A 15,198-nucleotide genomic window follows, 5' to 3' on the forward strand; every position below is an offset into this window, starting at 1 on the left:
TCAAACCCTTTACAAGGGGCTGCCGCGTTTCCGCCTGTGACTGATTCTGTAGAACTCCGCGACTCGTAAACTATTGGAGGAAACACGCACGCGAGAGAAGTGACTGACTGCATGCCGCGACTGAATGACACAATGACACACTCGCCTAAATGACAACACGACTGTAACAGAGGAATGACTTCCTCTCGGCGAGGCCTGAGCTCCAGCGAGACACCGCGCCCGTTCTCACCGTCTTGGAGCGACCTCGTAGCCACGTCCGTTGTCTCCTGAGTCCAGCTGCCGACTGACTCCCTCCCCGCCTCGCGCGACCCAGCGCCCGCATCCCCTCCCCTCCTGCGAGCCCGCGTAACACGCTGATTGGTTACAGGCGGAAGCCACGGCTTTGGCGCCCGGTGAACACGTAAGAACTTATTCTACATAACATTTAATACAATATAATAAACTATTTACAATAAAGAAAACACGATCCTTCAAATAATAAAATACACCAGTTACAATAAGTAATGTTATTAAATATTTACACTAATTTCCACTGGCGCGTGAACCACTCTTCCCCTCCCCTGCCCTAGCCGCACAACACTGTCGTCGCACACGCAACACAGGGCAGGAGAAGGCGTTGGCGCGGCATAACGGGCTGTGAGAGCTGGGTCGACACCTGGGTCGACGTCAAATCCTTTTTGCTTATTTCTCCTGAGCGTGCTCAGATTATTTATGGTGTAGGGCAAAAGCCGGCAGTCATTAGCTTCACCCGCTGTTTGACCCATTTGCTGCATGGTTTCGAACTTACTAAACTGACCGACTCCAGAACAGAACATTATTTAAATAGCTCAAGTATGCTTCTGCTGACTTTTCAAGAAATATTGTTTCAGCCAAGTTAATGTAGATTCTTGGCGCACACTGCAGAGCCCGAGCTATGTGTTTTAACCAACTCGTTTATTATAAAAGACTGCCGTGAGAACTAATAACAGTGTACCACTAGTAATAAGTTGTGTTCCATGTTTTGTTCTTGCAAGTGTTTTTGTATTTTGCCAGCGAAAACTGTAAATCTGTAAACCAAGTAACTTGTGATTAAAACCACAACATTTCTCAAGATGTTCCTTTTTTTTTTACTCCAACTTCATGAGTGTGTACTAACTAAGTTTCGGCAGCATACAGGGTTGAGGAGGGTGTGTGTAGCAGAACCCCAGCTAGGTACTTCAGACCTCAGATGAAACCAACGAGCTTAGTGATCCATACTGTGAGGGCCGACGACCCACACAGCAACAGAGCTAGCCCAGCACCCTTCCAGACAGAAAATATCATAACTTCACTCAGCCTCTACTAAGCTCATCCCTGGTATCAGTCTCGTGAAAGCAGGGGATGGTAATTTATATATTTCATTGTTGTATTATTTTGAATTGGTATTTAACCATGCCTTAGTTTTATATAAATGTAAAAACATTGTCTATAAATTACTTATTAACACAATAACAATATTATGAGGAGCAACAGCACTGCTTATTTACTGTTTGGGTGACAATCGACACATCGTTGGTAGCTAGCATTCGTGATGTTGCATTAGCTTGCCCCTGATACTGCGCTGCGGGAATGTTCGGATCTCATACTCCAAAGTGAGGCAGCAATGCACCATATCTGTCTGTGCGGATTGAAGAAGCATCGACAGATATCGTCAAGCTATTTCCATCTATAAATAAACAAGATATCTGTCTTCAGCACTCATGTTATCATTTGTGGCATGCCTGGCAGTCCACAGTCAGGCTTCCATCACCTCAGGAGTTCCCAGTGGTATAAAACCAGAAATTGGGTTAATTTCCTATGTGTCTGCCGCACAAAAGCCCTTATATTTTTCGGAAGTTCTCATTCCCTGACCGCAGTATTTGCTATAGTCTGGTGCTTTGACCATCCGTACCTATTAACACCATTCCAACAGAGTTGATAAATGACATTTGAGGCATTGTTTGCTTGGTGCACGAAACACTCTTAAAAAGCAAGTTACAGAGCTTTCCACAATGCAGGATTGATGCAGGATGCGATTTGAGCTAATAATTGGTGATGCGTCATCCCGACACATTGAAAAGCTGTATTGAATCAAATATTCTACTCTCCTTCCGTTGCTCAAATTATCCTACATGTGTGGAGTCGGAGTAGATAATCAGCTAAAATATAATGCTGCGATAGGGCGGTGAAACTGAACGATAACCATGCCAGAACAAGTAGCGCTGGAGTATGTCACTATCACTGAAATCCAGTGGTGCATCAACTGGGTGGGGGGGGGGGAAGAGTATTTTGCCCCCCCTTCCTACTCAGACCTTAAAGTGGGGGCAAACGGGGGCAAAGAAAGTGCTGTGTAATCAATTATTTGATAATAAAACTGCTTAAATAGCACCATTTTCCACCTTGAAATAGAAATTTTCCCGGGAGAGGACCCCTTCAATAGGCGGATCGATTATTCTTTATAAAAAGGTATATTGCCCCCCCCCCCCCCCCCGCCATGGAAATTTAGTTGTTTAGCCCCTGCTGAAATACAATACGACACAACCATATTTATCATGCAGCGACATTCTTCGTTAATACCCAACTCTCGCCCTTCGACTACATGCTGCCTTTTTCTATTTAAGTAGGATGATTTTCTTCGAATGATTATTGCAATGGGAAAGGTTAAATAAATATTCCATTTTGGACATAGGTACTGCTGATTACATTGTAGATCATAAAAACCACCTCGATAATTGGGAAAAAAATAAATGAAAATGACAAAAAGATGAATATGCAGAGTAAACAGTAAACAGTTAATATCGGCCGATGTCAAAATATTAAAAACATAAGCAAACAGAAGCATATGTGGACGTAATAAATAATAAAAAAAATATTACAGCAGCTGGCTTCATCTCCCTTCCTTCGAAATTACCCAGCATTTGGTGAAGAACGGGAGAAAGAAAAAAAATAGTAATAGAGAGATAGAGAAAGAGATGGCAGGATGGCACATTACATTACCAAGTGTTTCTCATGACTTATGCAGTTTCGCAACCATGGGGCTGTATGTAACAAAAAACTTTGAATTATAATATTAATAATATATATATCTTTAAGTTATGAGTCTTTTATAACCAACGAGTTAAATTTTTTTTGTAACAAATGCTAAGTTTGTACTACACCAAAGGCTATAAAATAAACATAAAGTATCTAAAATATTATGATACATTAGAAAAAAATTATGCACCGTCGAAATGACTTGTTTGAAGTGTTTTTTGCTTAGTAAATATTCTGCTATAAAATTTAATTTCTTTAAAAATGTTAAAAGGAACACGTCGTCAAAAGTGAAACCTATAAATGTAGGGAAGAAAAGATATTCTGATACTATACTCTTACCAAAAACCAAATTCCCGCTTCACATAACACCCAAAAACAGGTCTGAAAATGATACCATGTTATTCGAGGTAAATATACATTATGGTTAGTGTAATTGCGGAGTGGAAGGGAAATCCCAAAACAGGAAATAATCATGATGTTGGTCTTTAGGCAAATTATTGTTTGATTAACCTGCAAAATCATATTTTTTAAAACGGTAGTATAAATTTGTGCGAATGGTCTGTTAGGGTAGATATTCTCATTGTTTGTATGCCTACTTAATATCATTAAAAAACAATTCTTAAAGGTCCTTACATTTTCCTAATTATCCTTAGAAACTTGTTAGAAAATACTGATTATGTTTAAGTGATGAATAAATATGGTATTTTAATGTCATTTGTTTCCGACTTCGGCAGCTAACAACACTTTTCGTGTGCTGTTAACTAGTTTGTATGTTGTATCTCGCCTTTAAACTAAAAATGCATGTTTTGCTTTCTTTTATTAAACTCATAAAGTGAATGTAATTAGTGATCAAATTAATTGCTAGGGCTACAATTTCCAGAAAGAAGCTATATTTGGGTTAGATGTGTGTTTCAGAGATAATTCTGAACAATAGGAGCTTATATAAAAGATGGTGAATTTCACAAGGAAATAATTTTTTGTGCATTTGCTATTTGACATTTTTTTTCAAAGGACTTTGTGATATTACAAATACTAGTCTTTTAACTTTTGATAGTGAGGATGATTAGGATGGGGCAGGGGGGAAAACCCTTAAATTATCCTGAATTTTTGATTGCACAAGAGGGTACAAACCGTGAAGCTACTTTAAAAATACTATAAAGAGTATGTTTGGTGAGATTAGATTAACTTAATTAATTATGTATTATATATTCATTAAGTATTAAATATGTTATATGACTGTAGCTGACCTAAACCAACAAACCTTTTTGTTTTGTAAGAACAAGCAACACGTGCACAAATCAAACCTTGGAAACATATATTATAAAAATAAAATCATGAAGAAAACCAAAAACTACGAAGGAATATGAAATAACTCACCTTCACAATGAGTTACAACTGCTTGCATCATGCAAATGGTTTATTTCAAATATTCAATATGACTGAAATCATGACGTTCTGTGAACATGTGACTGGAAAATAATTGTGTCTCAGGGAATTAAATACTATAATTACAGCTTTGCTGTTTTGCAAAATAATTGGAAAAAATGACAAGAATTATTAAAAAATGCATTTTCAGATAATATTTGCTTTTTTTTTTATGTACCCCTTTCCTAGATACCTACCCTAATCTTTCACTTCAGAATCGCCCAAGCAGTCCCAGTGCTCTGTGCTTCTTCACCATCCCACCCCATGTATTCATGCTCCTGTGTCTCCCCAACTTGTTGCCCATTCCATTAAAAAAAATGTGCATGTGTGCGTGGAGTCCATGCATGACATAAGTGGAACTTCTTGCTTATTATTGTATTAGGTATAGTAAACACAGTTCTATGTGGCTGAAGTCGCAAATAAAAAAGTATGCAAATGTGAGAGTGCTAAATTATGCTATTGCACAAGTATGCAAGTGTGCAAGTGTACAGTATATGAGTGTAAAATATGCAAGTGTGCAAATATGCAAGTGTGCAACTGTGTAAGTGTGCAAGTATACACATGTGCATGATTGTAAGTACGCTAGTTTGAAAGTATGCAAGTGTGAACGTATGCGTTTGCAAGCATGCGAGTGTGAAAGTATGCTGCGTCGTTTCTACCTCTCCCCTGCCGTCTCCTTTTCTACCGGTTCCCCCACCACGTACCTAACGATTCCCCTCATTCGATCGGAATTTTCGTATTGATTGAAAATTGTAGCTCCCTCAGCAAAGAAATTAACTTCAAAAATGGTTTTTGATTCCCTAACCAAAAAAAAATGCAGGCATTACTTGGCAACAATATGTTTGCTAAAGCTTGAAATGCCAAAACAAGTTAATTGGTATAAAACATAATATTATGACAGTGGTTCCTTAACTGAGGGGGCATACCCACTCCTCCAGGAGGACGTGGAATGATTAGAGCATACGAGAATTTTTTGTATATATATATCAAAATATTATTGAAGTCATTTTTCTTTTGTGACAATGTCCTAGCATGTATTTATTAAACACTGTGTTGTTTAAAACTTAAAGGGATGGTATTTAGTGGCTATAAAGCTTATATTGTGCTAAGAAATAAAGGTTATAATTAAGTCATTTAACTAAACCTAGTCAAAATAATTTTTCTTTTGTTTTTTCAGACATGTAGATTTTCATCACTATACCAGTGGCAGAGGGAGAATATCAATGGCCCAAAATTTGTACTTCATGATGGTCCACCGTATGCCAATGGGTTGCCTCACATGGGCCACGCAGTCAACAAGGTTTGTTAATTTCTTGTTATATGTTGTTTGTTGTTTAATTTATCCTGTCACACCTCCCTGTCCATCACACAGTCAGCTGATGGCTACGTAAAGTGTTTGCTTCTGAGAGCAATCGTGAACTAGTGTATTGTGTGGACCAAATGTCTCACAAGCTAGGCTTCATGGTTAAATGAGAACGCGTTGCTCGCAAGGCGGCTCCAGAAAGACTTCTCGGGAGAAAGAAAGGAGGCAGTTGCGAGGCATGACATGAAGGCTCTCTTCACACTGGGCCACTGCAAGCATGCCAGTAGAAATGTGCCACACCGTGGTAACATGAAACCAAACAGAACTATTTACACTGAGTGGTGCGTTCACGCCTGCAGTGGCCGATGGTGGTGCACACTGGTGGGCTTATATCAAGCCACTTCCTGCAGTATAGCTGTTTCTTCGAGTGATGGCGGAGTCAAGTTTCCACACTGAAAGGTTTATTTTAGAAGTACACGAGGGAATCGCTGTCTACGACTTGCCTGCAAAAGAATGCTCGGAGAGTAAAAAAAAAAATAGTGTTTGTTGGAAATCGTTATGTTATTGTACAACAAAGATTTGTATGAATCCAATATTTTCTGTTTTCCCAGTAACAACAACACAAACAATGCACTTGCTTCCTGTTTTTTATACTGTCAATTGGGAATGTGGCGGAGTGGACATTTGCCGTCGCTCGACACAGTTCTTGCCAGTTTTCATAACACGCCACACACCCGCACTGTGGCACGTTTTGAGTGGCCCAGTGTAAATAGCGTATATGAGTCAGAGATAGGCTTGGAATATTTACATAATTATGGACTGGAATACTGTTGTTAGTTTAAAACAACTTTTAATGAAGGAAACGTTTAACACATGAAGTAAAGTTTTTAAGCTAACATAAATATTCCCTACTAAATTAAATAAAAAATAAATCTCGGCTGAGTTAATGTAGACTGGAGAATGAAATTTTCCTTTCAATGAATTTCCATGACTTTTCCAGGATAAGTTAAAAAAATATATCACAGCACAGACGAAGAAGTGGTCTGTTGATAAAGACATTTGCAACAAGAACAGCAAATAAAGACATAAACTGACTTTTAGACAACACAGCCACCAACAGATAAACCCAATCATGATACTAAATATATATTCTGGACACCACAACGATTACAGCACAGATGAACACAATAGGCTTCCTAAGACAAAACAGTTTAACTTTAGATTGTTCAGTCACATCGCTACGTTAGTGTGTGCGTCTCTGTGTTGTAGTTTATGTTTTACTGTCCAGATTATCTGTTTGGTGTCATCATTGGGTTGGTCTGTTGGTCACTGTGTTGTCCGAGGTCAGTTTTTGTCTTTATTTGTTGTTCTTGTTGCAACTGTCTCGTCATTGTAAGACCACTGTGTTCTTATGAGTTGTGATATTTTTTCTAACTAATTCCTTCCATGGAATTCTCCGTGTGTTTAACATTTGACTTTGACTGATTTTGGCTTGTTTTCTGTGTGTTTGCGTATTCATCTCTTTTGTCCATTTTTTAAGTTTCTCTATGACATACTGTGTAACCAGTAATAGTGTACTATATGTCCGAAATCAAATATTTAAATCAATCTTCCCAATTGCAAGAACTGTTCAGAGAAAACTTGCTTACAAGACTAGGCATCCTTTTCTCCATTCAGTTTCTGACAGTTTCTAAACTCGCTCTCGGCCACAGCTCCACAGGGGTCGTCCATTAATCACGTGATGTTTTTTTTAGCAAATTTTTAACCCCCCCTCCCCCCTGGTGATTTGTGGTGAGGTTTCAGACCCCCCCCCCCCCCCCCAAAAAAAAAATCACGTTTATTTTTTTGGTACGAAATATTTTTAAAAATTTCAGAATATTATCTTTAAATATAGGTTTAATCTAATTTAATTCTGGAAAATTAAGCACAGTGATAAAAATGTCCAGACACACATTAAGGTTGCAGGTTTATTCTCACTGGCATCAAAATAATAAAGGAAAGGCTTATATGTGATTTACGCATGTATTCGGCGGCAAAATCACAGTCTTACTAGCGACTGGCAAGCCGAGCCGGGTGGTTCATGTTGCGGCGGGCGGGGATATTGTTGCCTGGCTACGGCGAGTCAGGTCACGCGTCGCTTTTCGGTTTAGTAGAAATCGGGCGAAAAAATAAATACACGTGATATCTCTCTACACCCCCCCTTCCCCCCTTGTGATATTTCGTGTTTTTTCCCGACCCCCTCCCCCCCTCCCCCCCTTTCGAGCCTCACGTGGTTAATGGACGATCCCCAGCTCCCCACACGCAGGCCGCACGGCTCACCGACGAACGCTGTGTGCCGCACGCAGGTGCTGAAGGACGTGACGCTGCGTCACAAGCTGCTGCAGGGGTTCAGGGTGCACTACGTCCCCGGCTGGGACTGCCACGGACTGCCGATAGAGCTGAAAGCCGTGCAGCAGGTCATGAGGAGCGACACCTCCATGTCCGCCGTCCAGATACGGCACACAGGTCAGCCCACTTCGCGTCTTCACGAAACTGCTTCTTTTTTTCAGATTACAGCACATTTGTAGTACCTTAATCTCTGTATCTACCTAAATATAGTGCATTGGTTTTTTTTTTACTAAAATTGCTGAAACTAAAAGTGGGGGTCTCATTATAATCAAAAATATGTATCTTAAATGCTTGAAGAATGTGAATTAAGGGGTCCACTCAGTCAGGGGTGTTACTGTGTTAGTGGGGCGGGATGATAAGTGCAACACTCGCTGGTGCTTTTGGTGCGTTATCACCTCTAAGCGCAAGATTGTGGACTGGCGTGCAGTTTTATTGTCGTGCTTTGGACGTTTATGGGATCTGAGCGGTAACCATAACATTAGATGGCAGAGAAATGAAGATGGTGAAATGCAAGGCTTTTGAGTGCTTTCGAAAATCTGTGTCGGTTGTTTCATGTCTAAATATTACAATGAAAATGTGCTTTTAGGCTTTTAGCCTGTCTCCTAAAAATACAGTTAAAAAATGAAATCCGGAAAACAGAAGTACTCATCCACCCTCAGCGTATTCTTAAATGCTTTTTGTACACGGACATCACTCTTATATTTTGAGTGGTTTTCAGATCGCGTGGTTTTGTCTGAAGCTCTGCACACCGTGTGTGTGTGCCCTGGTAGGCGGATGGCCTTGACAGTGATAGGAACAGCTTAGATGAAAAGTGACACACTCTGCCTGTAAATAAACTGTGTTAGTTATGCCACAATCCCAAATTTTTTTTCCCTTTATCTGTCATAGCCCGCGAGTTTGCGCGGAAGGCCATAGCTGCCCAGCGGGAAGTTTTCCGGTCGTGGGGCGTTCTGGCCGACTGGGACGACTGTTACTTCACGTTTGACAAGCAGTACATGAAGAACCAACTGCACCAGTTCTTCAACATGTACGAGCGTGTAAGCAGTGTTGTCAACTCAACACAGTACTTCAAATTCAAAACAAGTTCTGACTTCCTCTAACTTAAAGAATAACACATTTGCTTGAGTGCAGGGCCGTCGAGAGCGACCAAAGGCCCGCGGCCAAATAATTTTTGTCGGGCCCCTCCTCCCCTGTTATTCGATGTAGGCCTGTGCGAAGTTTCGAATCCAATCAAAGTTTTTTTGATATTCAGTTGCACCAGGATATTTGTTTGCTATTCCTTTTATTTGAAGTTTTGGCTGTGATGCAAAGCTTTGTATCTGATGTGAAGCTTTGCATTTTTGTTCCAAAGATTTAAAATAGTGGAAGCTTAAAATTCGCTGTTGAAAATATTTAGTTTTTTTTTTTTTTGTGTTGTGTATGTTTTGTTTGAATAAAGTTGGTCACTTAAATCAAAACGTGGCACTATGTTTGCTTTTATAAATGCTCAATGTTAATATCATGCTTGATTTGTTAACCACTTAATCTTTTCAAACATTACTTACAAATGCTAAACAAATTATTTTTGTCTTCAATCCTGTATTTTATAAGAGAAGTGTAATAATACATCTTCGCCGAGAACAATATTTACAATTCAATTAAAGTTTGTGAATATTTTAATCATTCAATTTGATATTCGCTTTGTATCAAAATATTAGTATTCGCACAGGCCTATTTCGGTGTACAACTTTTTAAACACGACCTAAACTTGTAATGCCTATAAGCATTGAGGCGGGGAAGGAGGCCATAGCATGGCAAGGATTGAGGATAGGTATTTGCATACAGAACAATAGTTATGAAATACGTAATTTAATTAGGCCAAAAAACCAAATTGAATACTGAAACAACAACAATTATATCCAGAATCAAATGCATTGATTATACATACAGCAAAATTGCAAGTGAATGCCATTATCAAGGCCACAAAAGTTAAAGAACAGATTTCCATTTACGTTTTAAGTTTAACAAGTTACGCTGGCGAAACATTGCGCGAAACATTGCGCGGTCCCATTACGGGCCATCAAAAGGGGGCGTCACAAGGTAGACGCATTGAGAACAGCACAATTTACAATAAAGTCGATAAGTTGAAATTTAGGGAAAACCTACTACATAAGCTACATGGTTAAGTTACATTCTGAAACAAATCATTAAAATTACGTTTTACGTACGCCGACGTCTCAGGGGAGAACAGTTACAAGCAAAGTGAAGTTAAATTATTCAATTAAATCCAAACATAATTTTCTAGGTGGCGATCTAAAGGGAATTTAAACGAGACAGACAAAAATTTACAAAAGCTTACATTATGGCAAGGGCCACCGCCTCACTCCAAACTTACATTTTCTTTCCCCCGAGGTCGCTCGCACACGTCGTACAAATTTAAGCCTAACTGACTACATGCTGGATTACAAAGCTACTCGAGCTCTCGAAAGAGACTAAGACAAGACCAGACAAGCTAGACGAGACAAGACAAACAAGACCGAATTATTCAATTTCCACTGGTTTTATAGCATAGGTGCAGCGCAGCGCGCATGCGCCGAACGGTGGAGGGGAGACGAGGAGCAAGGAAGCACACACTAGGAGGGGACGACGTGCCATCGCCCGCGCTGACGCGGGTAATTTAAACGATGCGGCGATCCCGACGCTTCAAACTTTTCAAACACCACTTAAAAACTGTAAATGTTGATGTGGCCATAACTGTATGCATCTCACATTACGAGTAAGGTTTTCTATTAATTATATTAACACTAGACATGTAATTTTTGTCATATTATGGCAAACCCAAGCATTAAAAAAAATCATGATACTTAACCAGGGCCCCTCTTCATCCCTTGATCCAAAGATCCCCCCCTCCACCCTTTGGCTCATCCTCTCGACGGCCCTGCTTGAGTGGGGGAGTTCAACTGGTTTTAAATTTAATTCATAAATCTTCTAGAATATGTATACAATATAAACTGAAATAAATAATACCACTGTAGTGTAAGTATGTATTTACTAGACCAAAGCCAGCACCCTTTTCCAAACTGAAGTCCTGCCCACTTTTGAAATTGTAGTTGCTCTGAAATGTTTTTGTGCTACAAAATTCCAGACAGTGAAGCACGTGGAATATCTTGTAGATAGGTTTCTTTAATATTTTGCACTGTTTCTTTAATGTAAATGATTTGTGTCTGGAGTTTAATATTTTAGCTTATGTACAATCATGTTCTATTAGTCTCTTACTTATAATAAGTCATGGCTCTTTTAAACCACTTTGCAATTTTCTTAAATAAGAGAAACTTTGTTTTCATGTCCTCTCCAATGACCTCCTTGAGGTTGATGAGACATTAAGCATTTATACATAAATTTGTTCGTTTGTTTGTTCGTTGATTCATTTATTTATTCAATCAATATTTTTATGGATTGTGAAGAAGACAAGGTTCTTAGACAATTCTGAAATCACATAGAAATCAAGTGTGTGCACATACAAATTTTCCTCAGAAAATTTAATTAAATTTAAAATCGGCAGTGCTGTGGGCCTTTTTATTTTGAAAGGTTGAAGAAGGCCTCATGTCAGCCATCTCAGGGCTGATTGTTGATGTGAATTGATAACATACATGCCCAGGCTGTAAGTCTGTTTCTACTTGTTATACTGAACAATTGACATGTATAGCTTTGTTCAACATTTATTGAAATTTACTATCACACACAGCATACTAAGAGAATTTTAACAAAATCCCGATGAGAGTAATTGGAATTAAATTACTGTGGTGGTTTACAATTTTAAAATTTTGCAAAAAAAAAAGGTCAACAACAGCTGTTTCTTTTGTGCTAAATAATGTTTTTGTTGTAATGGAACCTCGGCTGCTTTTAAACTTGGTTTGTTAATCAGTCTGTTTACATAGACATTAGCTGATTTCTGTACTGAGATTTCATTTTTCAATTTACTTAACAGTTTTTTTAGCAGTGTTATTGACTTGACCATAAGTTGTGGCCTTACAGTAAGCATATGTTACACGTAAAGTACTAAGTATATTGTACTAAATATATTGTATTAAGTATATTATACTAAATATATATGTAGTTTCTGAAGTTTTTTCATTGACTTGTTAAATTAATAAAATGTGTATCTTTGAAATGATTTTAAAAATTTTTCCAGGGCTTAATCTTCAGAGATCGCAAACCAGTTTTTTGGTCCCCATCTTCAAGGTAATGTGGATAATTGATTACAAATAAAAAATAAAATAAGTTACTTTAATTAACACGTTGATCATAAACTTTTTTTTTATTTAACCCAGTAAATCAAATTATCGTTACTACTTGGAATGCAATGCTTCCAGCTAAGCATCATAAGTTATAAATAGGGACAAGATAACACCGAAAAGCATGACAAAACAACTAAACAACGCATTACACCGAAACGCAAGTTGTTAATACACCATATAGCACCGGAATGTATGTTATATCATGGAATTAAGTAGCATTTAAGTAAAAAAAATTAATCAAAATCATAAAAAAGTAATCTTTTAATGATTGAAATTCAAGGAATGTCGTTTCCTGAGAAAAAAATTGAACCAAAGTGCCTGGATCAGAAAAATTAATCTGATTTTTGATTGTACAGCTTTTATTGAATCACTTTGAAACCACAATCTTTTGTTCTGAATGTATCTGTTTTAGACCAATACATTTATTTTGTCGTAAAAAGGCAGCACACAAATGTTACCACTATTGTGATGGAGTAAGTATTAAAAACATCTTTTATACAAATGAAAACAGTAGCAATGAAATCTTCTGTTTTAAAAACAAAATTGGAGTACTAATAGCAAAACCATAAAATCTTGTCTCTAGTTAAGGTATATGATAGTTTTCTTTTGTTTGAACATATAATTTTTTTTACAGTTGTCTTAACATATCTAATGTTCAATGCCATACAAATTCCATGTAAAATTTTACTTTCCTTGTAAAATTAATATGGATGGTATGTCTTTTCAAATGTTGTATAGCATACAACAAAGAAATTAGGTACCTGTTATTTGACTGAGGTAGTTGTGTGATGTACTTTGTAGGTATGTAACAAAAAGTCCTAAATAAATTTATTGTTGTTAGTTTCAAAAAATCAATTTGAATTAAAACTTAAAATAAATTGGTAACTGATAAACACATTATTAGTTATTATACTAGTATGTATTGTGTAATTATAATTATTTACTGTATTACTTTTAAAGCATCTTTACGAAACAATTTATAGTAATTAATTGCTTAATGTTTGTGGCTTATAGTTGTTATTAAATGGTTTGTTAGCTACGGACATGTATGTAGATCCCAGAGGGTGGTGAGGGTGGGGGACAGTGGGGTTCGGGGCTTGCCCCCCCCCCCCCTTTCCCTCCCTGGAATAAAGAAGCCTCTCCCTGAGGGTACCCGCTTGCACTTGCCCTAATCGTGCCTGTGAAACGGAGTTGATAAACGTAAATGTCAAAACTATGTTTTATGGAAAATTTTCTGTATATTTTAAAGTTTGTTTACTTATATGCATACAGGCCAAAATAAGGGAAGTGTTTAACGTACAAGCAACCTATCCAGAGATGACTTTTGTCTGTTAACCGCACGTGCAAAACTCTCAGACTGCTTGGGCCCTCCCAGCTAATTTCCATAGGCCCCCTTTGCAAATCCCACAGATTTGCGCCCCTGGCTACGGACATGTGTGGTTTTGTGTTCTTACCGTGACCCATGCAAAGGGTTAGTTAAGTTATTATGTTGTGTGCCCTGCCACATAAATGCTAAGATGGTGATACCTTCAAGATAATAGTGGGCTCTAGACTGCATACTTGTGTTCTGACTAGGGGTCTGAGAGTATTAAGAAAACAGTTGATATTTGCATTTAAAGTGATATTCAGTTTGACATTTAAATCAAAATGTAAAATTATTATATCAACAGATATAGCAAGTAGAAGTCATTCACCAAAAATTTTAATGAAAAGAATTTAACATTTATGAAACCAAGAAGATTGATTGATAAATTTTATTTGTATTTTGCAATGTAGTATACACATGCTTGTTATATCTATTAAAAAAATCTGTAATCATAATTAAAAATTATAAAAATTACTCTATATTTATTTACTATATAAACAATGATATCAAGAAAAACATTTTTAAACTAAAAATTTTACTGATTAAAACAATAAATACATTGCCAAAATTTTCTTTTATTTTATTTTTCACTATTGTATTATGGTTCCATATGCATTTATCTTTTTGTATTTTACTGTATTTTGAAATACAGTAAAAGTTTTAAAAAAAGTTTCATTATATGTTTAAAATAGGGGGAAAAAAAAAAAAAGAAGATATTCATGAATAAATTGATATTTTATTAAAAAATAAAACTGGATTTGCAGAAGCCTAGCACTAACCGTGTGTATAAATTTGTTTTGAGTCATACATAGCATTGGGACTAAACCACTGGTTCATACTTTGCCATGCATGAAAGTGTCTTTGCACACACAGGGTGATGGTTTCCTTCCTTTTCCTGGTGGCACTCACACTTAGTTGAGTACTGAGTGAATACCCTAGCAGTAAGGAGCCCATTACAGGCATGGCAGTCACCGCAGCTTAAGTTTTTATGGACATACCTGTGCAAAGTGTACCTTTATCTTAGCAAGTTGTGGTCGAAATGAACTTGTGGTAACGTTAGGTTTGTGTATGGTGGAGGTGGAATAATGAAGTCTGTTGGGAGGTGATAGTTCCATAGTTGATGTTTCCTGCTGTTAGTGACAAAAAAATGTTCTGTTCAGAATTAGTATTAATTTTTTTTTTTTCCATACTGACATGAGGTCAGTTATGTCAATTATGTGTAAAAAAATGTCACATTCATTCAGTTTAAAGAGCATCCCGCAATAATGTTCTTTTGACTTGCCAATTTTTGAATTGTGTAAAGAAATGTCTCTATGAAGGTATTTTCATTTGTAACTAGCATATATCTCAAAACAAACATCAATAACAGGGATGTATTAACATTTTTAGATTGATGTTGGGATGGTACT

The 15,198-nt window shown here is 37.4% G+C and overlaps 1 protein-coding gene across 4 annotated transcripts in view; it reads left to right on the forward strand.

Annotated features, from left to right (window-relative positions):
* Positions 1 to 2,975: 2,975 nt before the first annotated feature.
* The window catches only part of LOC134531843 (isoleucine--tRNA ligase, mitochondrial), a 48,431-nt gene continuing 36,208 nt past the window's right edge, over positions 2,976 to 15,198 (forward strand). For 2 of the 4 annotated variants that reach the window (XM_063367826.1, XM_063367828.1), the window contains exons 1-5: positions 3,171 to 3,437; positions 5,633 to 5,755; positions 8,104 to 8,263; positions 9,035 to 9,183; positions 12,318 to 12,367. In XM_063367826.1, coding sequence (XP_063223896.1) covers positions 3,228 to 3,437; positions 5,633 to 5,755; positions 8,104 to 8,263; positions 9,035 to 9,183; positions 12,318 to 12,367 — 692 coding nt within the window. In that variant the 5' untranslated portion in view covers positions 3,171 to 3,227. Of the gene's footprint in view, positions 3,038 to 3,170; positions 3,438 to 5,632; positions 5,756 to 8,103; positions 8,264 to 9,034; positions 9,184 to 12,317; positions 12,368 to 15,198 lie in introns of those variants that run through there. The other 2 variants (XM_063367825.1, XM_063367824.1) reach the window with 2 other exon arrangements.

This window comes from Bacillus rossius, chromosome 5 (genome assembly GCF_032445375.1).
Source record: "Bacillus rossius redtenbacheri isolate Brsri chromosome 5, Brsri_v3, whole genome shotgun sequence".
In the NCBI taxonomy this organism is placed as follows: domain Eukaryota; kingdom Metazoa; phylum Arthropoda; class Insecta; order Phasmatodea; family Bacillidae; genus Bacillus; species Bacillus rossius.